Here is a 21,144-nt window from a genome sequence, read left to right as displayed (position 1 = left end):
CCGTTGGGAGCTGTGATTGGGGCTAGCTGGCAGTCTACGTCTGGATGGCCAAGAAGTCGACAGGGGTCCTGGGGTTAGTGGCCTGTCGGACTCTGGCCAGCCTCAAATCCCCCAGACGCCGCTCTAGACTGCGCTTCCCTGTCAACAGGATGACAGAAAATACTTTTTCTTTCTCTTTGATGGTAAACTGTAAATTTAATCCTCTGACCTTGATCATGGCAATAAACTACATGTAAGATCATGTTCTACCTAGATTTGTTGGGTTGGGTGCACCTCTTACAAAGTCCACATTCAAAAGGGATTTGCCTTCCTGGCAAGATGCAAAGAGGATGTTCTGTCCATTTATAGAGTCTTTTCTCAAGGAGACAGAGGGCTGTGTATTTCTGCAGGTGCAAAGCCAGCTGTAGTGCATGCTCAGTCTGTGAACTGTTTTTTTCTCTTTTAAATGAATCTGTTTTGTTTTTTATGTTGCTGCCTCTTGCATGTCTTTTTATGTGCTTGTTTCATCTTTCGTGCAGCACATTGTATTGCATCTTTTTGTATGAAACATGCTATATAAAATTTACCATTATTGTAATATTAAATATATAGATATATAGAATGACAGTCATCTTGTGCTGCCATACGATAGTTCCTATGTGATCTTTGTGTGTTTGTGTGTGTGTGTGTGTGTGTGCGTTTCCTGAGGGTACATACGTTTGTGCAGGTGTGCGAGCAGATCCTTATAGAGAGGACGGTGGTGTGACAGCACGAGCAAGAAGGAAAGACAGAAAAGCAGCTCCACTGCTTCATACTGTACAATGCCGGTCTGGGCTTCGCTGCCTAAAATCAGTCCTGGACAAAGAGGAAGAGATAAAAAAAATGATTTTGAACATGATATAGCTTAAAATATTAATTTCCAGATGTATGAAGGGGAAATGTTGCCTTTGTTGCTGATCCTGACAAGCCGGTTGGCGTACTCGGCCATATCCCATATCATCTGCAGGAAGTAGACAGGGTTCTTAGCAACAGTCTGGCCAAAGGGCAAACTCTGGGCACACACATGGAACCTAAAGAGAGACAAAAGGAGAATACAGAGACGAGCCCTGCCCATTCAGATATTTACATTCTGAGATAAAAAAGGCAGTACAATTAGTTTTCAGCTCAGTGCAGGTATTGATTGACAACCATCCCTGTGCTTATTTTAATAGCAGGCCAGTGAACACATACGAGAGGGGAAGTGAATAGCATGTGATATTCCTGATCTGTGTTTATCACAACCATATTTCAATACTTCAGGTGGCTAATGGAAACAAATTATTGGCAGAGCCCCTTTAATCTATTTAATCTGAATAAGTAATACAAACAGATAGACAGTGGTATCTGTGCATATCATGTGACAACAGTAGAATTCACATGGTAAAGATTGCACTTGGTTAAAGGAGTCAAAGTAAGGTCACTGTCTTTACCTGCATGCATGAAGCAGCACTAGCTTGTAGATGTTCTTATAGACGGCCTCAAGAGAGTTGGTCTGAGAAGGAAAAGGTGTCCATTATTATGTTCAGCACAAAAGCAGAGCTGCAGAAATGTAATAACAAAAATATATGTGGAACTTTCACTTCATTGATGCATCTCAATCAAATACAAAAACGTTTGTGAAAGGTAAACTTGAGGCAGACTGTTTTTAATATTTGTATATGATATATAACATATTAACTAGTTACTTTTTCTGTCCCTTGACCTGTTTCACCATTTGTCACGTACGTATTCTCTGATATTTACTATCTATCTGCTACATTGTTTGTCCATTATGTGTTGAAGTGAAATGTCACGACTCATAAACTCAGTTATTGTGGAACTTGACAAGCTTACAACCACTTTCCGGCTGGTCACCTTGGATTTTTGACTCAACATGTTGATAAATGCCACCTGACTGCATTATTTGTTAGAGGAAGGGCAGGTTCAGGTTTCTACTTTTGTGTAGGCTGTGTCTTTCGTAGAGGGCAGCCCCTTAACTGGGACACAGCTAATGTATGTTTGTTTTGCAGCTGAGTGTAACATATAGTGGGGTTACCTAAACCTTTGTAAAATGACCTGTTATTCACATATACCCTTTCCTTGCTTATGTTATTAAAGATAAATATGTTGCTTGAATGTAACTATGCCTATGACAACAAGACTGAGAGTCTACAGCAATGGTGGCGACTATGTGAGGCTGTACTTGGGCACAGCAGTGGTTTGAGCTAAATGTTAATGTCAGCATGCTAACATGCCCACAATGACAATATTAATACGGTGATGTTTAGCAGGTATAATGTTTATACCATATTCATCGTCTTAGTTAAGTGTGTTAGCATGCCAACATTTGCCATTTAGCACTAAACACAAGTACAGCTGAGGCTGAAGGGAATGAAAAACGTGATCTGATGATGGCGCTTTCGTGGGGGACATGAATGTCTTTATGGTCTTTTATGGCAATCCATCCAATTTTTGTTGAGATATTTCAGCCTGGACCGAAGTGTCGGACTGACCGACTGACAACAAAGCGATCCTTATAGCTGCACCACTAGCATGGCAAAAAATCCTAATATAGGATTGTCACAATCTTGACTTGCAGCATATATGGAGGCCAGGTACAATGTTTATCTTTTGTCCATACATGATACCAAACTAGCCAAATTAGCTCCTGCGTTTGCAGCCGTTTATGCCAGGGTGTTCTTCTACTTCTACTTGTTAACTACACGTTGTTTTCCTGTAGCACTCTGTATTTCTATCATTTGTCCTTGAAAGCAACTACCCATCGTTGGATCAGAGAAGTCTGTTAATGGTGGGCATTGATGGGATTTTGAAAACCATTATGTCCCTCACCTTCAGGTCCAAGAACAAGGCATGGCACTTGAGTCTGAGGATTGCCATCAGTTTCCTCCTCATCTGCTGTCCAGCTGATTGGAAAGAGCCCAAAGTAAGGCTGTAGCGCAAAGACAGGCCTGCGTAGCTGTGAGATGGAAAAAAACAAAACAAGAGAGTTTACAAAACGTTGCAAATGGAGATGTAGTTATAAAGTTTATTGTGTTCTATACAAGAACATTCATCATCCCTTATATACTGGGGTTTTTCTGTAAGAATGTTTATATGTTGGTACAAAGTTCAGCTTACAAGAAACCATAAAGACTGACAAAAGCCCAATAACAAAAATAAATCAATAACTCTACATATAATTCCAACTGACGGGATGCTTCACCTAGAATAGTCTTTGTAGATGTCCAGTGAGTGCGTGTCCAGCAGCAGTCCACACCAGGGGAAGAGGCAGTGAGGGGGCAGCACACGAATGCCGGGACAGCAGTCCACGCTTCCTGACACCTGGAAGTTGACCACCACCTTCTGCGGGTTGACCACCAGACCATACTGTGGTATCCCGGCCAGCAACATCCTACACACAGCGTACAAGTGCCGTTATCGACTGCTTAATTAGAAATTCATCATTGTTTTATGTTAAATCTGTTTTATGTTAAACATATAGCCCTATGTGGATTTGCTGATACAGATACTACCACTTATCAGAAATGAACTGGAAAATAAAGTGAAAATCTTCAGCACTGGGAACTAAAAGTGTTATGAAGCAGTGATGGTGAAACTGTATACAGATCAGATTTGGATTAGGGACAGTCATGTCAGAGGAACTACTACTATTACTAACAGATATTTTTGATAATGAGTCCCAGCACATCAATAAACAAATTCTGCCCTCTACTGGTTCCCTGTAAGAGCAAATACAGCCTGTTGCAAGAAATCTTAATGTTTTGTTTAATAGTAATTTATTTCAATTAAATTTTCGTTTTGAGCAGCATATCACAAAGCTTGTAAAATCCTGTTTTATCATCTTACAGACTAAGAGGTGTGATCACATCACTTCCATTTCAGCCTCCTTACTCTGGCTACACGTATATTTCAGGAATGATTTTATGATCTTATTGATTACTTTTAAGGCTCTTTGAGGCCTTGCTCCTTGCCACGTTTCTGTCCTTTTAGTACCACACAGGCCTGTACGTAGCTTGAGATCCTCGGGCAGTGGTTTTCTCTGTCAAAAATAAATGCTGGTTGAGAGCCCTTGTGTCACATGAACAGTCATGTGTGTGAAAAACATGGTGTGTGTCATACTTGAGAAAGGTTTGTGCTTTGTGCAAGTCTGGGGTGATCAGAAGGAAGTCATCCACCAGTCTCATCAAACACCTACAGGACACAGAGAGGAAAATAACACATACTGTGAATAGAAAAAAGAAAGATTGCCTTCTGCTGCTGCAGATGTGTTATTACATCAAGTTGATGTTGACTGAAGTACATAGTCGTCTGCTGTACCCTTTATTTTCAGTAATGTCTTTGAACAGGACGCTCTCCATGTGACCGTAGCAGAGACAGCAGAGCAGACTGGACACGACCGACCCCTGAGGGATCCCTCGGCACTGGCGGTATGTTCTGAAACAGAGGGCCAAAATCACATTGTAGCTAAAAAAGGGGCTAATTAAGTAGGACTTGTGTGGAGAGCATTTGTGGTGATGTTGTATAATCTCAATTATGTACCAAGTTCAGTGAATGTGATCGCATTTACAAATGCGCTATGACAAGCTGTTCACAATGTCGGTCTGTTCAATGCTGGTAATACTTACTTCTTCCCAAACTGTACAACACTGCCAGTTAGCATTTGGGTGAAGAACTGCAACGCCTCTCTGCCATGAAGATCTGAGCAGAAATGCTGAAAGGAAGAAAAGAAAAGAAATGCTCAGGTTAAAAGAAGCATCAAACATCCTCATCTGAAGAAATGTCTGAGGATATCTCTCTCACCTGCTCTACCAGAACGGTGTGATGAACTTTTCCTCTTTTCTGCAGTGATGTCACAAACCCCTTCATGTTGGTGGATCCCATGTTATCCTCCAGGAAGTCTGCCTGTATGAACAAACATGAGAAACTCTCCAATTGGGTCAAATTGAATACATGTTTAATACACACACAAGCATACTGTATACAGAGTGTGTGTATGACGGCACCTGTCTAACAAAGGACTTTTTCAGGCCCTCGTGGGAATCAGCCCAGATCTTGGCATAGCGGCGGATGGTAAAGAGTTCATCCTGAACGGGTGACAGAGCCTGGCCAATCACCTCAATGAGTTTGTCATGAGGCAGACTCTCATAGGCTCCACTCACATCTACCTAAAACGCAGAGAAAAGACAGAATCAATAAGCGAAGGAAGGAAACAGCACTTAACAAAAAAAAATCAAATTTCACTGTTTTAAGCTCTAAAACTACAGTTTAACGTTTCTGTCGCAGTGTCATCACAAAAATATATGAAGACAGCATAAAATACATCACTAACTTTATGTCAGTCTCTGCCAGGACAATTAAGTAAGGACAAAAACCTTAACAAAGTAGAGGGGTTGTGGCTTGTCCTTCTGGGCCGGAGCTATAGAGCGCAACACCTTGTGGATATCGGTCATCCCCCACACTGTGGAGCCCAGGAGGGATGGAGTGGAGCGCACACAGGCCCGCAGCATATCCAGCAAGTCCCGGACACGCCCTCGGTAGACCTGCAGGGGAAAAGAAATGTCTTAAAAAAATGTGCACACTCTCACAACATGTGATAACGCACAACTCCTGGATACGTAAAGGGAGAAATAATTTCATTTAATGTCATTATCATAATGTACCCTTGTTTTGGCATCCGCTCCTATGACTCGTGTGATAGGCCTCATGCCATCCGTCTTGGGGATAAAGCGAAGGCGGGAGATGACAGTGGCTTTGGGGAGGGAGGCCACTTGAGTTGGAGTCAGCTCCTCCATCTGACCCTTGGAGAGGTGACCTCTTAAATCACAAAAATGGATTGTGAGCTTGTGTCCTATGACTGTATGAGTATGAGCCATTGCCGGGGTGTGTGAGTGTGAGTGTGTGTGTGTGTGTGTGTGTATGTTTGTGTGTGTGTGTGTACCTGAAGGCCAAGTCCTGCAGTTTTGCCCAGACTTCCTGTCTGTAGAACTTGACGGCGTTCTTCTGGCCCACACTCTCTGTGACATAGAAACAGGCTCGAACCAGGCCCACCACATAGCCGTCCAGAAGCCAAGCCAGGAACTGACCCAGGATCTGTGTCCGGTATGAGAGCTCACTGGGCGGGAACCTGCCTGCAGATGACAGTGGTTGGTTAGGTCAGCCAAAATACATGTGGCAGGAGAAACCACCTTTGACAAGCTTACCTGTTTTACTGATCTTCAACCAATCGCAGTCGTTCACCCGCATCTTCCACATCAGTTCAGCTAGTGAGAGCCTCTCAAACTTGCCACTGCGTAAAAGACCCCTGACCCTGATAAAGAAATGTAGTTTGTTGTGGTCGGAGCCCCACAGCTCCTGAGGGATCACAGAGGAGAGGCACTCCTTGACGAACAGGTAGACCCGGTGAGGTGCACAGTGTTGAGGCAAGAGGGAGCTTAATTCCCGTTGTGCTGCATCTCTCTCTGCCACAGGGCACATCCTCTGCAGTATTCTGCTGTAGGGACATCTCCTGTGTTGACGCAACAGCTGATTGAACAGGGGGACCATGTTAAAAAAGCGCCGGGGGAGTTTCTTTGGCTTCCTCTCTATCCCGTTTAGATACGCCAGTCCCTCAAAGAAGACTGTTCGTACCAAGTCTTGCCCTTGTAGCCTTCTGCATCCATCAGCACTCTTCTTCTTCCTATTAAGAAGGAAGCCACGCATGCCCCTTCCCCCATACAGGAATCCCAGAGTGCGGATAAAACATTGCGAGGGGGGCAAAGGGGGGAAAATCCCTGATCTCCAACTGGGTCCACCCTCCAAGGGAAGTATGGCTGTTTGCATTTCAACAGGCCGTTTGGAACCAGGAGCGCCATTTTCCAAAGGCCTCACAGATAGTGTTGGTCCCACAGACACGGGATGCCCTTCCTCCACTGTTTCATAGCAAACCTGCTGGATTTCCTGTGTGGGTTCTTGCCGTCCTACCCGTCTCCTCTTTCCTGAACAAGTCATAATCTCCTCCTCATTCTTCTGATCCGTTTCTCTCTTTCTTTTCCCCTTCTTCACTTTTACATCCCTTCCGTTCATCTTCTTGCCGACAGTCGGATCTTCAACTTCCTGTCTACTTTTCAAGGTCACTGCACCTCGATTCTTTCTGAAGTGAACGCCGCCATGCGTCCTTGGCCGAGGCTGTAGATGAAACCCGGAGGAGGCAGTAGTCATGGACACCCTGTCATAGACAGGAACGCCACACACCTGGAAAACACACGAAGGAGGGACTGCCACAAACACAGAGCAGCTCTCCAACAGGTATCGTGTGATGTCTGTGCCAAGACGTACTGTGACTTTCTTCCACAGGTCACTGCCATGGATGTAGGCAGCGCTTTGAGTTACATCTCCTTGGAATTTGAAGTGGTCTGCATCCCGCTCCTCCTGAGCCAGGGACAGAAAATTGTAGCCGTGTGCCAAGACATTTCTCTTTTTTTTTCTTTTCAAACTGTTAAGAACAAAGGCCAGCAGTTCGGGCAGAGTGCAGATCTGTGGAAAGCATAAAATACATCACATCAACATACTGTAAGAGGTAAGAGTTATATTATTACACGCTGACATGTTCCGTTCCTTTCTGCATAAAGAAAACATCAAATTCAGTCTCTTAAAAACATAACTGCTTTTTATTTTGCAATAAAATGTAACTTACTTCCTTTAAAGTCCACAGTTCATTCAATAAACCGTATGAGTCATTTACAGCTACTGCCATGACAGTTTATGATGAACTGCTATTAACATATCCTGCCTCAGCACGTGCCTTTGTCCCAACTCTTTTACAGCCAAAATTGAGTGATATGTCATATTCACATGAATACTACACCAACCCTAATAACAGTTAGCATGACAGCTACTGTTAGCTACAGTTACTTTTCCAGGGTTCTACAGAAGTAAGGTCAACTCTAAGCAACAAGTCGGATAGTTTTTTAGAGAAGTTACCTGGTTGCAGCTTGGCACTTGCTGTAGTTCCTTGTCAAAGCATACAAACACACTCTGGATGAAGGATTTGAAGCGGTTTGTGTCGGGCTGTTCTATAAGCACTGCTCTCTGTCCTTCTCTGAACACGATGCTGTCCGCAAACTCCTCCAGTGTCTGCACGTGCTGATAGAGTGACCGCAGAATGTCGAGCGCATGGGACATATCAGACATACTGGCAGCATGAACCCAGGGGACATGGTGGACAGAGTACTTAAATGATGCTTAGCAAGCTTGTGTTGAGCTTTATTTGCAGTTTATGTACCCGCGGCATCGTCAGCCAATGAAAGATCAGTTTAATGTAAGTGTCCAATCATATAGCCCCATACTCCAATGGCGAATTCACAATTGACCAATAGCCAACAAGAAAAGGAATGTTGTCTTTTTTCAACAGTAGTTGTTAAAATTGACAGTTCCACGTGCATAAAAGGTTTTTCCTGTGGAGAGAATAAAGTGTAAGTGAAAAAATAAAATTAAAATAATTTTTCTGAAACGTTTTCTAAATTTCCTGTATGGTAAACGTTTGGTCTGACTGATATTTAAGTGGGCTTACAGTTCAAATAAAAATGTAACAGGAACCAATCCTTTTTTTGCACAACACAGTAAGGATAAATGCTTTGTCTGGCAAATAATAAACAGAGCAAAGGATAAACAACAATATACAAGGCATACACGCTTTAGAATAGGTGCATAAAAAAGTAAGGGTATATTAAAAGAGGAAAGTAGATATATTGTTTTAGTTGCTTTTGAATTGGACAGGGTCACAATATAGTTCGTTTTAGAATATAATATACGATGGCTTTGTTTTTGTAAATGTACATCTATGAATGTTATATATGGAAAGAATGAAAATAAGATTTATAATAGTTTTTTCTTTGAACTCGTTTTGAAAATCCGACAGAAAGCCATTGTTGATGTAAGACTCAATAAACTCAATAATTTCACACAAACATTTCTGCGTGTAGATGCGGCACCGAAATAAGTAGTGTATTGTCTCTGAGTAGTACAGTCTTTGTGTATATATACATCTATGAGTGTTCACTGACCAAATAGGTGATTTACGGCAGCATCGGACGGTCTCCTGGTGCCCTCTGCTGGTTAACACGAGCACAGACGCTGCAGTCTGATTGGCGGAAGGACTGCCCCTTTTGCTTGCACTGAGCGAGCGCGCGAATGCACCCACGTCTCTCACAGTCGGCGGCTCAGTTAGCTGTTAGCTTAGCGTCGCTCACTCTGTGCTTTAAACAAAGCACGCCAGAGGAGGACCTGAGACAAGGCTCTTTAACTCCGCATCTAAAATAACGTTAAATCTCGGTGGTCTATAAGATACCTGCAATGGCGGACAAGGAAGGTAAAGTGAAAGCTTTAATTTGTTTCAGAGACCAATAACGCGGTTATCTGACATGTCTTAGCTAGCTGCCTGGCTAGCTTAGGTTGCAGCTAGCTGCGCTATAGCTCATGAGCTGGCCTTTATCAATCACAACAAAAGCCGGGTAATGTTCATTGTGTGAGCTGTAACAATCTCGGTTTCAGTTTGCAGTGTCTGTTTTTGCATTGTTTGTCACCAGTTTACGTTTTCTGCTATCTACTCTAGTAACGAGTTAGGCCGCAGCGCCACTGTTTTAATAAGTATGCTAACGCTAGCAAGCGCATAATCGTGATAGCCAGGTAAACTAACGGTGATATATTTCTGAAAACACTTCCATACTGCTAAGTTACTTACTGAACACTAGTCAGTTAATTTATGTGACATTTGTCGTCTGCAAAGACAACCTTAAATAGCCGTTGATGAAGTGCCATAGCCTTAACTGCCAGCTTTGACTATCGCTGAGATACACTGGCAATTCCCCCAATATTAAACTGACGTGAAGGTGGAAGCTGTGGACGCATGTTGCAAGCGTTTTGAGTAAATTAAACATGAAATTGTTTTGGAACAGTCATTCATCACTGGTCCTGTCATCTCTATCTGTCCTCTCAGCAGGTGCATTTGATGATGCAGTTGAGGAGAGGGTGATAAATGAGGAGTACAAGATCTGGAAGAAAAACACTCCGTTCTTGTATGACCTGGTTATGACCCACGCTTTAGAGTGGCCCAGCCTTACCGCTCAGTGGCTGCCTGACGTCTCCAGGTACACACTTTCACACATTGGACCAGTCGTAATTCTCACACTTGTATGCAACATGCACTTTTTATGTATGAATGACATTAATGATATCGTTTTTTTTCCCTTACCAGGCCAGAGGGGAAGGATTACAGTGTGCACCGGCTGGTGCTGGGCACTCACACATCTGATGAGCAGAATCACCTGGTCATTGCCAGCGTCCAGCTGCCCAATGATGATGCCCAGTTTGATGCCTCACATTATGACAGCGAAAAAGGAGGTTGGAGACTTGCATAGTCACATGTTAAATAAGTAAACAAGGAATAATTTTCATCTACTGTATGGGTTAGGGTTTTAAAGAGATGCATAACATGCACATTACAATTTTTGTTGTAATTAAGATGATTCAATAGCAATAGAGGGATAATTAAATTCTTGAGTGGATTAGAAGCCATTTAATGAAAAGTGACACTTTTAGTTGCTATTAGGCACTGTAAATCAAGCAGACACATCAGCAAGCATTAAAATGCAATTGTTCCATGTTACATAGTTGCCTGTTGTATTTATTTACAAAGTCACTTAAGTGGGGTTCAGTCACCTTTTTATTATTGGACTTTGGGCAGATCAGAGTTACACTCCCTAGATCCATTGCCTTATGCCAGAAAAGTATGTAATGACTCCATATTGTGTCTGAATACTATAAACATATTTCCTTGTATTTCTGTGCAGAGTTTGGAGGCTTTGGCTCAGTAAGTGGCAAGATCGAGATAGAAATCAAGATCAGCCATGAAGGAGAGGTGAACCGTGCCCGCTACATGCCCCAGAACCCCTGCATCATTGCCACCAAGACCCCCACCTCAGACGTGCTGGTGTTTGATTACACCAAGCACCCCTCCAAGCCAGGTACGTAGATCAGTGCAAGACACTGCTAAAGATGGCATGTTGTTTGACCATGTTTTGAAAGTAAAGTGGGATAAATGGTACTTTTGACCCACTGAAAAGTATTTTAACTCATCCTCATTACTGCGTATCTGCTCTTGTTTTGCTATGAAAGAAATAGAAAATGTGCATTAATTTTATTGTCCACAGATGCTTCTGGAGAGTGTCGCCCTGATCTGCGTCTCAGAGGCCATCAGAAAGAAGGCTATGGTCTCTCCTGGAACCCAAATTTGTCTGGCTCACTACTTAGTGCTTCAGATGACCATGTAAGAGAAAAGTCGGGTTTCATTTCTGTACATTTTGGGAATTCATGCTGAATTTAATGAAATTTAATGTTTGTTCAAACATGGGATCTGAAATTTCGATGGGTCTTATCTACAATTGTCTTTCTTAATCTGTAGACCGTCTGTCTGTGGGACATAAGTGCTGTGCCAAAGGAGGGGAAGATAGTCGATGCAAAGACAATCTTCACCGGTCACACTGCTGTGGTGGAAGATGTCTCCTGGCACTTGCTTCACGAGTCACTCTTTGGATCTGTAGCAGATGACCAGAAGCTCATGATGTAAGGAACTTGACAATAAGTCAAATCTCACAGGCAGATGAAACAGTTCACCTGAAAAGTTATGTGAACTTTGACAGCCCATGGAATGATTTCTGTCCTTTTTTCACCTCAGTTGGGACACTCGTTCGAACAACACCTCCAAACCCAGCCATGCAGTAGATGCCCACACAGCAGAGGTCAACTGTTTGTCATTTAACCCTTACAGCGAGTTCATACTTGCCTCTGGCTCTGCAGACAAGGTAATGCAATATTCCACCACATCTTAATTGTTGCTATTTAGTTTAATTTAGGGGTGTAACTTTGTGATATCATGTGCATTTTATAACTCTGACTAAATTAATACTGATAATGTTTCTATTTTGTAACTGAAGTGTTATTGCCGAGTTTAAGAAATGTTTGTACATTTGTAATACCTCTCTCCCGCTCACAGACTGTGGCTCTTTGGGACTTGAGAAACTTGAAACTGAAGCTGCATTCCTTCGAGTCACACAAGGATGAGATCTTCCAGGTAAGATATTTATAACACTGATGCAATTATAAATTGTAATCTCTTGAGTTCTCAGACAAAGGTTTCCTAGTGCTTTGAAGAATTTCTAATGTATAAGTCAAAAAAAATCAACACTCAAGCAAAGACATGTACTCTGAGATAAATGTTACTGACAAATTCTTTGTGATGAGAGTTTCAGTGTTATACGTCTGCGTTGATGTTCAGGGTAACCTAATTTGAGTTCTCTGACTGGCTGTTCCAGGTTCAGTGGTCCCCCCATAATGAGACCATATTGGCATCCAGTGGAACAGACCGTCGCCTCAATGTCTGGGACCTCAGGTAAAGAACTTAACATCTTACCCCCAATGTCCACCATGATCCCCTGCCATTCTAGCAAGTGTGGGGATGTCCATTGGCCTGCGAACAGTCTCGCCCATGTTTCATGTGCAGCTTTTTTCTCAGCTCCACTATCTTTACATGCTTGGGTCTATGTTTGGTAGAGCAATGCCATGGATTTCCTTCTGCTAATTAACCCTATTCAGGGAATACAGATGAGTTTTAGAGATGAGATGACGTGCTGTAGTACAGTCATCACAGTCACTTGCAGACTCTCCGCTTGTGAAATTCTCTCAGAGGACATTTGAATCATGACATAGATGTTACAAAGTCACAGCCGCATCCGGTGGACACTTGTAACATTGTCTGGAGGCAAGTTTAACTCTTCTCTCTTTTTGGTAGTAAAATCGGAGAGGAGCAGTCACCAGAAGATGCAGAGGATGGCCCGCCTGAGCTACTGGTGAGTCTCATTGAAGACTGCTGAACTTTGGGAGATGAGATTCTCTATTATTGGTAGCATCATCTTGTATCACAATAATGGAAGTGGTGGCCTTTTGTCTTTCTTCTAGTTTATCCATGGAGGCCACACAGCCAAGATCTCTGACTTCTCCTGGAACCCCAACGAGCCCTGGGTCATCTGCTCGGTGTCTGAAGACAACATTATGCAAGTCTGGCAAATGGTAAGAGACCACATTTTACTAAAGCATGTTGGCTATGAACAGGTATGATGATTCCTTATTTGTATTATATTGTAAAACAATCTAGAAGAAAATACGTTTTGCAGCAACATGTAAAGGTCACAGACAGCATGCGGCTCTGACTCGTAAATATGTCTTAACAACCTGACAGTATGTGGCTGAATGACTGACACACTGATTCTCCTTTTAGGCTGAGAACATCTACAACGATGAAGATCCAGAGGGTTCGACAGACCCTGAAGCCACAGCCTAACACCTCTGCTTGCTGTGTGTCTTAACTTACGACCTCATCACAAACTGCCAAACTGCCACCTCAGTAGTTTCATGCAGCTACTTCTTCCCATCCTTCTCTACTTTACTGGTGGGACACTGTATGCCGCAAATCACTGTAAATACAAGAAAGAATAATCGTGTAGCCCTGGTCCCTTTTGGAATACTCAAAGTGAAGAACTCTCCTTTTACTGAGTAATTTATTGCCTGAAAAATCTCATCCGTGGTTTCCTTTTTTTCACAGTGCATATAAAAGTTATATTTTTGTAACCAAATTGGCCCTCCCCTCTACACTGAAATGTTTTAGCTGTTGCTTTTTCAATAATAAATAAAAGGAGTTTTTAGAACCTACAGTGGTGATCAAACTGACAATCCTCAACAAGTGGTAATTTACAGTAAGCTGCTGTTAAATAGTGTAAACAGCTCCCTCTGTACATGTTGCAGGAAAAAAAACGCTTTAGGTAAAATGCGGTTCAGCTTTATGACACGATGCACAGCATAGTGACATTCACTGCAACTTTGAAGTTGTTTGCAGGCTACCTTATTGTCCTAATGTCTGTTTCATTGCTTCAGTCTGGTCATCACCTAATTGTTCTGGACACTGATTTTTCACACCAGCTGCTTCTGAATGAAATTCCAAATTATGGAGTGAATCTGCGTTTGAAATGTCCATCTGTGGTCCCACCTCCCCTCCCCATAGTCATACAATAATCATTTAAATGTTTTCGTGGTATAGATTAGTGGTTGAACTTTTTCTATGTTCAATATTTGTACAGTGAGTGCATTCTTAATAAAACGTGTTTCATTAGTCTTTGGGTCCACTTGATGTATTGTCCACATTTCTCAATATGAATGAATGTGTTACATATTTCATTAATAGGATCAGCATCTTGCTAAGCTTGGAAGTATTTTTAAACAACCCTAAATAATCCTTTTAGGCAAAGAGTTGGTTATGCCTCATGACACTTTGAAAGTCTTGGTGCTTTCCTGTCTGCAGAACTTACTCTCACTCTATTACTCTGTCCCACTGTTTAGTTCTTCAGCCATGATGCCCTTATAAGTACATGAACCCCTGTGCGCTCCATGTAGAGACATAAACTCGACAGTCGCACTCGGATTACAACGAACACAAAGCCTTTATTCATAACAAAAACCTTTCTACAAGTTGCGGTCAAGTAAATTATATCCTAAAAAACATTCATAAATTTTAGTTTTTTATTCTAAAAACAGCATGTTTCTTAATATGTGTAAAGTGCATTAATTGAACCTTGGGGTTCACTATGTTGCAGCCAAAAAAATAATGATAATTTTGGTATTAAATCACATAACTCAGTTTTCTTTTTAAATGAAGAACATACAATCATGTTTTCTCCTCATTGTCACCCTTGTTGTGGTCCTCAATGGCAGCCCTGTAAGAAATACATTTTAATTAGAACAATTCCCTAAAGGTTGTTTAAAGTATGATACAGAATAGAAAAACAAATCTTACCTGTAAAGGAGTAGTTGTTTGGTTAGGCTGTCTCTCAACTCCTCTATCTCTTTGGTTTTTCTTGTCTGAATCATTAACTCAGTCTTCAGCTCCCTGCTGCTGTCCTCCAGCCAGTACACTGTCTCCTGTAAGAATGGCATAGCGTTATTGCTCTGTGTATCAGGTGACCCTTTTATGGTGCACAGTTGAAGGACAATTTGTCTACTTCTAAGCTCAATGACTGACTGCCCCATCAATTGTTTGTCTCCCCCCCCCCCCCCCCCCCCCCCCACCTGACATAATGCTTACCTTGTACTGCCCCACATCCTCTCTCCTCTGTATGTGGATTAGTTTGAGTTTCTCCTCCAGACAAGCCCTCTGGAGCTTCAGCTTTTGGATCTCCTCCTTTAGGGGCCTCAGCTGGGCCCTCAGCTCCTGGGCCTGCTCTTTGGCTTTCACCAGTGCTCCGGCTGTTGCCTCTCTCCTCTTCAGCAACATGAGCAAAATGGGTTCATACCTGGCCAAGACAACGTTGACAGTTTCATGAGAAACATGCATTTCATCGGCCGCTACAGGTCTGTGTTTAAAGTGTAAAACAAAAAAGGATGATGATAATTATCATGACCAAATATAAACGATTAAAAACATGACTTTTAGTCAGTGACAGCACCTGTCCTCCAGCGCTTGCAGCCCACCCTGCAGATACTGCTGGATGTCCCCACAGGAGTGCCTCCTGCACTGGGTCAGCTCGTCCTGGGTGCTGGAGGTCTGACTGGAGCTCTGGGCGTGAAGCTCTGCTTGAAGGTCTAAGAGCTGTTGTTGTTGGGCCGACCTGAGCTGGGAGCCCTCTTCCTTCAGCTGGAGCACCAGTGACTGCAGCTTCTCCTGGAAGATGGGAAGAAAGAGATTTTACGTGGCGGTTTCCTTACCCTGTGAAGAACAGATAAAGATTTTTCGTGAGGAGTTTCTCACCTCTTCTCTCTTCAGCAGCTCCACCTCACGGTGCTGCGTGTTCAGGGCGACCTGGTTGTGAGCACAGTCCCTAGCCATGGCGAACAGCCTCCTCTTCAGCTTTCGGAGCTCCTCTTGCAGCCCCTGTCTCTCCAGGTTCACCTTCCACATCCTCCTCTCCTCCTCTGCTCTCTCCTCCCTGAGGCTCTGGATTTCCCTCTTCCTCTCCTCTCTTCTCCCCTCTTCCTCCCTCTTCAGTGCATTCATCAGCTCTGCCACTTTGCTATCAATTGGCTCCTCTGCCTCCTTTCCCTCCTCATTGCTCCTCTCTGCCTCCTCTCTGTCTTTATTCCCTCTCAGCTCCAGCACCTCCACCAGCAGTTCCTTCCTCCTCTCCTCTAACCGCTGTACCTCCTCTATGCACTCCTCCATCTGACACCCTAGTGCGGCTAGTTCATTCATGCCAGATCCCAGATCAATGGTGTCCATCTTGAGCTCCTGTATCTCTTCAGCTGGCAGTTCAGTGTCATCCATTTCAATCCCGGTTACGTCTCCCTCTGTGCTTGTGCCTTCATTAGTAGATATATATCCTGTCTTTGTCTGGTCGCAGTACATTGGATCATTTTCTGTACCATCTAATGGCATTGATGACCCTGAAGACATGTACTGAGGATCAAGAACCACCTGGTCTGATTTCAAATTCCCGTCTCTTTCCTGTCTTTCCATTGAGAAGCCACCCATATTGTCACAGCTAAGCACAGGATTCTGCTGGCTTCCATGTGTTGCTGAACCTACTGTCACCTCATTTCTGCTTCCCTTGGAGGCTTCACCTCCCCCTGCGTGTTGACCAGCCCAGGATTCTAATTGCATTGGCTGGGTCTCCAACTTCATGGGCCTCCCCTGCTGAGCAGGCGCCAGTGTTGTACCCCTGCAAAGTTGAGGATTTTTACTGATGTGCACATATTCTTGGCTTGCATCTGGGGCCCAGTTTTGGGGCTCAAAGTCCATCCCAGCTTCTTCCATACAGCTCTCCAACATGGCCAACATCCCCAAGAGCTGGCCCTCGTACTCCACCATGGTGTCACTCAGTTTGTTCCCCGCTGAAGTGAGAGGCATTTCACTTTGGCGAGAAACGTCTGTGGTCCCTCCGCACCTGTTGATGATGGTGCCCGAGCCTTGCGACTGGCCTCGTGCCGGCTGGTCTTCTGCTCCAGCCCCATCCATGTGGGTGTCAATGTAGCTTGTGGACAGATACGCTTGGGGAGAGATACTTGTTTCTCCATAGCTCTCCATGGTGTCTTCTTGTTTGCTGCAACTACGAGTTGATTCTGTCAGGCTTGTTTCATTGTAACTTGCTGAGAAGTGAGAGCCAAAAGGGATACCAGCGAGCTCCTCGCAGCTTTTCAGTAAGTCATCCATATTCTGTAAGTATGGCTTAATCAAAGCTGATTGATTCAGCTGTGTCCCTGTGAAGGTGATTCCAGACTGTGCCGTGTTGCACTCCCTTTGCTCCATGAGGGTTCTGTCCGGATCGGCATCCTCTTCTTTAATGAAGAGAGGGGGGAACCCTGTAGATGAAATGTTATCATCCAGGTCCTCCATTGGTTTAGCCTTATTCGTGTAGGCACTTTCGATGTCTCCTTTAAAGCCGCCTCATCCCTTGACAAAAGCAGATGAATATGTTAGAGAGCCTAGCTGATGCATAGTAAGCATGATAGCTGTAGTTGCTGACAGTTGTGTTACATGTCCCAAATACTAGGCCTGGCCGGCACTGATGACATGTCAACATAGCAGTTGGGTTAATATTTTGGTCAGACTGCTGATGTCATAGCACATGTAGGTATGTAGAGCTGGGCAAGGGGGCAGTTTAGCGGAGCAGCTGTTTAGATGCCCCTGCAGGGAGCGACTGACTGCTTGGCAATAATCAGGCCACCTCATGCATTCACATGAACAACGGCAACAGCACTAATACACAAACGGCTTTCGTCTGGAGCTCCAACAAGTGGCATTACACAGATTACATTAGAGAGCAGATTATCATAACATGTCATTGTGCCGATGGATGTGCATTTGCACTCCCCCGGGTGAATAATGTAGCTGTAATTTCACCCTTTGAGGTGTTTGCCAAGACTGGCCAGAGACTCCCAGAGAGTAAATTGATCAAATTGACCCAATACTGTCATCAGCAGAGATTAGTAACATAGAAAGGGCATGGAAGACAAGTGTGACATTTATTTCATAGCTGCTGTTTCCTCGCCAAAACCTCCTCGGAGATACAAGAAATGTACCAACAACTCCCTTCTTTCTTTTGCTCTGTCTTTTTCTCAGATTTTTTCCTTATAAGTGTTCTCAGTGCACAAGAACTAGACAGTGTTGTGCTATGCATGGCGGACCAAAGCCCTGGGGAAGACATGACAGTCACCAGCTGTCTTGCTGCAGGACAGGCGTGGGCACAAGTCACATTCCTTCAGTCCTCCACCACCCAAAGACTGCACTGGCCTATATTTGCTGAGCATTCGGAACATTTGCTTTTCCTTCTTGTATCAAACATAAAAAGATAACTTTCTTTTAAACTTCATGTGCATGTGATACTGCTAAGTTACGTCAACTTACTTCAGACTTAGTTATTTGAAAGTTGACTCTTTAGAGCAGCATGAAAGGGTTAGTGTTTGGATTTTTTCAATGTCAATTACACAAACCATCATGTAAACATGAAATATAATTGTACTTACTTCTGTGTACATGCGTGTTTCCTCCGCTCTTGTGCAGTATCCTCAGGATGAATCCGTTAGAGTTGTGGTTCAAACGACAAATGCAAAGTGGGCGGCAAAGAGTGAGCGGGAGCAGAGTGTGCAGATGAATTGGGGGGGGGTTAAAGACAGTTGACCCAGCCCCTTTCTCAGTCAGTGTGCTGCTATGTGTGACCATGACTACCTCAAATCTGTTTAGGTTTATTAATAAACACTCGGCTGGGAGAAAGAGGAGCCACTGCAGGCTGTTTCAACCCGAGAGAGATAAAGGATTTGCCAAAATGCACCTCTAAGAATTATACTGAACACCTGGTAGCCATATGCAGTTTCCAACCAGTTTGTCTAATTTTATATTTGTTGGAAAGCTTCACAACAACCTCTCTGAAAACAGAAAACTTGCATTTTCATGAGTCAAGTGACAGTGTCTTCATATACAAGGATAAGGAATAATCTGCGTTATTTCAAGATATAAACTGAAGGTGAAACTGCATGAGAAAGTACAATTAAATAATCCACTGGCTGAATGTTTCATTAGTTTAGTTAAACTAGACATCTCTTATATTTTACTTTTAAAATGCCAGATTGGTTGGGGGAGTTACAGCTGGATGCATTTGTTATGGCTGTTGGGAGGTGTGTGTGTGGCCCAACTGTGTGTGTATGTGTGGACGGTTTATGGTGTGTGTGTGTTTATGATGAAAGAGAGGCTCCAGGATTCCACCCATGCCTCCTCATTATCGAGTTGTCTTTAAATAGCTCCCTGCACTTTTCTGGCCGCTTCCCAGGGGGGGATTGGTTTTCGCCTAAACTTCTGACCCCCGACAATGGACCACAGGTGGTCTTCTGTAGTCTGAGGAGAGGTCAGAGAGGACGAGACAGGGCTGTAAAAGAGGTGAAAAGATGTGGGAGGTGTAGGAGAAAGATTCCAGGCTAAAGGAGGACACGATGGAGATGGTGAAATCTGACTTAATTCGACGTCCCTTTTATGATATATATTCATGTTTTTTGCCTTACTTGTCATATTTCATACCTTTCATTACACACTATTTTTGAATATTTTTCAATATATAGGAACACATGTAGCACTCAGACGCCACTAGATGGCCTCACAGTTTAATTTTAACTCCTCTCATCTTAAGGGTAGCGTCAAAGAAAATGTTGAGTGTCTAACTTTGAGCAACCAGTTAAGACACAGTTTCAACCTCTCAACCCAGTCTTTCTGTAGGCTTTTCTATGAATACAGCTATTCATTTAATAGTCATGATTAAACAATCAACACAGGATTACATAGAGGTAGAAAGAGAATGATGGACGCCTGTTTGTGCTATAAAATGAAAAAAACTATCCAAGATTAATTTACTGCACATCCCACTTTAGAGTATTTACATTACCCTTTTCACTAAATATACTTTTATTTGCAGTTAACACCCTGTAAAATGGTGACGGCCATTCCTTTGAGATCCTGATTCAGTCTTTCCATGACAAGATTACGTCCCTTGTGCTCAAGAAGAGATGTAATGTTTATCTAATTCTCCCTTGTTGACCACTGCAACTGTGTTTTGGCAAGTCTAGGCTTTGGGAGAGAGAGGCGGTAATTTACATGAGGTTATGTCCGGGGATTATCCTGTTTCAACACACTGTTGTGCTGATGCACACCCACACAGCCACTGGGACCTAGAGAGAGACTCTGAGACTCTGCCATAAAAATCATCATATTTTCAACTCTTCTTAGTCTCTAATTTCCTTCATAGAGGATGGAGAGATCATCAGTGTGTGAGTGGGTGTGGGTGTGGGTGTAGAGTAAGGGGGAAACCAAATATTTAAGGGGGCATTGTGGTTGAGGACTGAATGTCCCACTGAGATGGGCCATATGCTGGACATTCTGTTGGACTGGTCTGTTACTGTCTGCTCCAAGTGCTGTCCAAACTCACCAGAACATCCTGTCAGTGTGTCCTCTTCCTCCTGTTTCTCCTCTCTTCCCATCCCTTAATCTGTCTCGCAAACAGCAGTAAGGCGTCACCATCCAGAGAACGCCGAATCTTTCTGCGCCACTAGTTTCCTTTGGTATATTGCGGAGATGTGAAACACACAGGCTCTCTGAATATCATACTGTTCAGATTTCAAACCTTTTCTGACATTTAAGGCTGGCAGTACAGCATGTCTTGGCTCAGAGCTGGACTTTGGTGGAGGACCACCTATGCAGAGCAGTATGGGGTGTATTATTCACTAAAATCTGTTCTGGGATCTGTTCTGTTTTTGTGTAATTTCCGACACCTGTGTTGACTGGTGGGAAGTAACGTAAATTAACGTAAAGTAAGTAGTAAAGTGCATTTACTTAAGTACTGTACTTAATTCCATTCTGGTTGTTTTATTCAGTTTGGGTGGTCTCACCAAGTTTTGGCCTTCAGACGAAGATTATTCCGTGTAATTATGATTTTGAAATAAAGTAAGGTTAAGACATTACTGCTGAATAGTAGCAATAAAAATAGTAGTTCATAAAATAGTGCATAACATCTAACACCCAAACAAACCACCGCAGTCACACTGGTTGTTTATCAAGTGTTTGATTAA

At 43.2% G+C, this 21,144-nt stretch overlaps 3 protein-coding genes across 4 annotated transcripts; 1 reads left to right on the top strand and 2 right to left on the bottom strand.

Annotated features, from left to right (window-relative positions):
* Nucleotides 1-34: 34 nt before the first annotated feature.
* Nucleotides 35-8,187, bottom strand: tert (telomerase reverse transcriptase). The gene is made up of 16 exons (XM_070921720.1): nucleotides 7,978-8,187; nucleotides 6,219-7,530; nucleotides 5,957-6,146; nucleotides 5,679-5,832; nucleotides 5,391-5,558; nucleotides 5,022-5,183; nucleotides 4,819-4,920; nucleotides 4,644-4,729; nucleotides 4,336-4,452; nucleotides 4,138-4,209; nucleotides 3,221-3,409; nucleotides 2,848-2,974; nucleotides 1,449-1,510; nucleotides 925-1,049; nucleotides 697-834; nucleotides 35-138 (listed from the first exon to the last, which is right to left on the bottom strand). Exons 1-16 carry the CDS (start codon nucleotides 8,185-8,187, stop codon nucleotides 35-37), a joined length of 3,318 nt encoding a protein of 1,105 aa, XP_070777821.1.
* Nucleotides 8,188-9,227: 1,040 nt separating this feature from the next.
* On the top strand, nucleotides 9,228-14,216 carry rbbp4 (retinoblastoma binding protein 4). Of its 2 annotated transcripts, none has more exons than XM_070921229.1 (12): nucleotides 9,228-9,364; nucleotides 9,992-10,142; nucleotides 10,250-10,395; nucleotides 10,845-11,018; nucleotides 11,205-11,320; nucleotides 11,456-11,616; nucleotides 11,729-11,855; nucleotides 12,047-12,124; nucleotides 12,366-12,442; nucleotides 12,842-12,899; nucleotides 13,009-13,119; nucleotides 13,328-14,216. In XM_070921229.1, the coding sequence occupies exons 1-12, from the start codon at nucleotides 9,349-9,351 to the stop codon at nucleotides 13,388-13,390; spliced, it is 1,278 nt and encodes a 425-aa protein (XP_070777330.1). In that variant the 5' UTR covers nucleotides 9,228-9,348; the 3' UTR covers nucleotides 13,391-14,216. The 2 variants fall into 2 exon arrangements, with proteins under 2 accessions (XP_070777330.1, XP_070777331.1); XM_070921230.1 differs by having other exon boundaries at nucleotides 9,237-9,364; nucleotides 9,995-10,142.
* A 551-nt stretch (nucleotides 14,217-14,767) lies between these two features.
* On the bottom strand, nucleotides 14,768-17,119 carry sync (syncoilin, intermediate filament protein). The gene is made up of 6 exons (XM_070922124.1): nucleotides 16,160-17,119; nucleotides 15,848-16,054; nucleotides 15,546-15,760; nucleotides 15,185-15,392; nucleotides 14,897-15,021; nucleotides 14,768-14,816 (listed from the first exon to the last, which is right to left on the bottom strand). The coding sequence occupies exons 1-6, from the start codon at nucleotides 17,117-17,119 to the stop codon at nucleotides 14,768-14,770; spliced, it is 1,764 nt and encodes a 587-aa protein (XP_070778225.1).
* Between the last annotated feature and the right edge of the window lie 4,025 nt (nucleotides 17,120-21,144).

The sequence above is a fragment of the Enoplosus armatus genome, chromosome 16, assembly GCF_043641665.1.
Source record: "Enoplosus armatus isolate fEnoArm2 chromosome 16, fEnoArm2.hap1, whole genome shotgun sequence".
Classification (NCBI taxonomy): domain Eukaryota; kingdom Metazoa; phylum Chordata; class Actinopteri; order Centrarchiformes; family Enoplosidae; genus Enoplosus; species Enoplosus armatus.
This window is presented reverse-complemented; position numbering and strand designations above follow the sequence as displayed.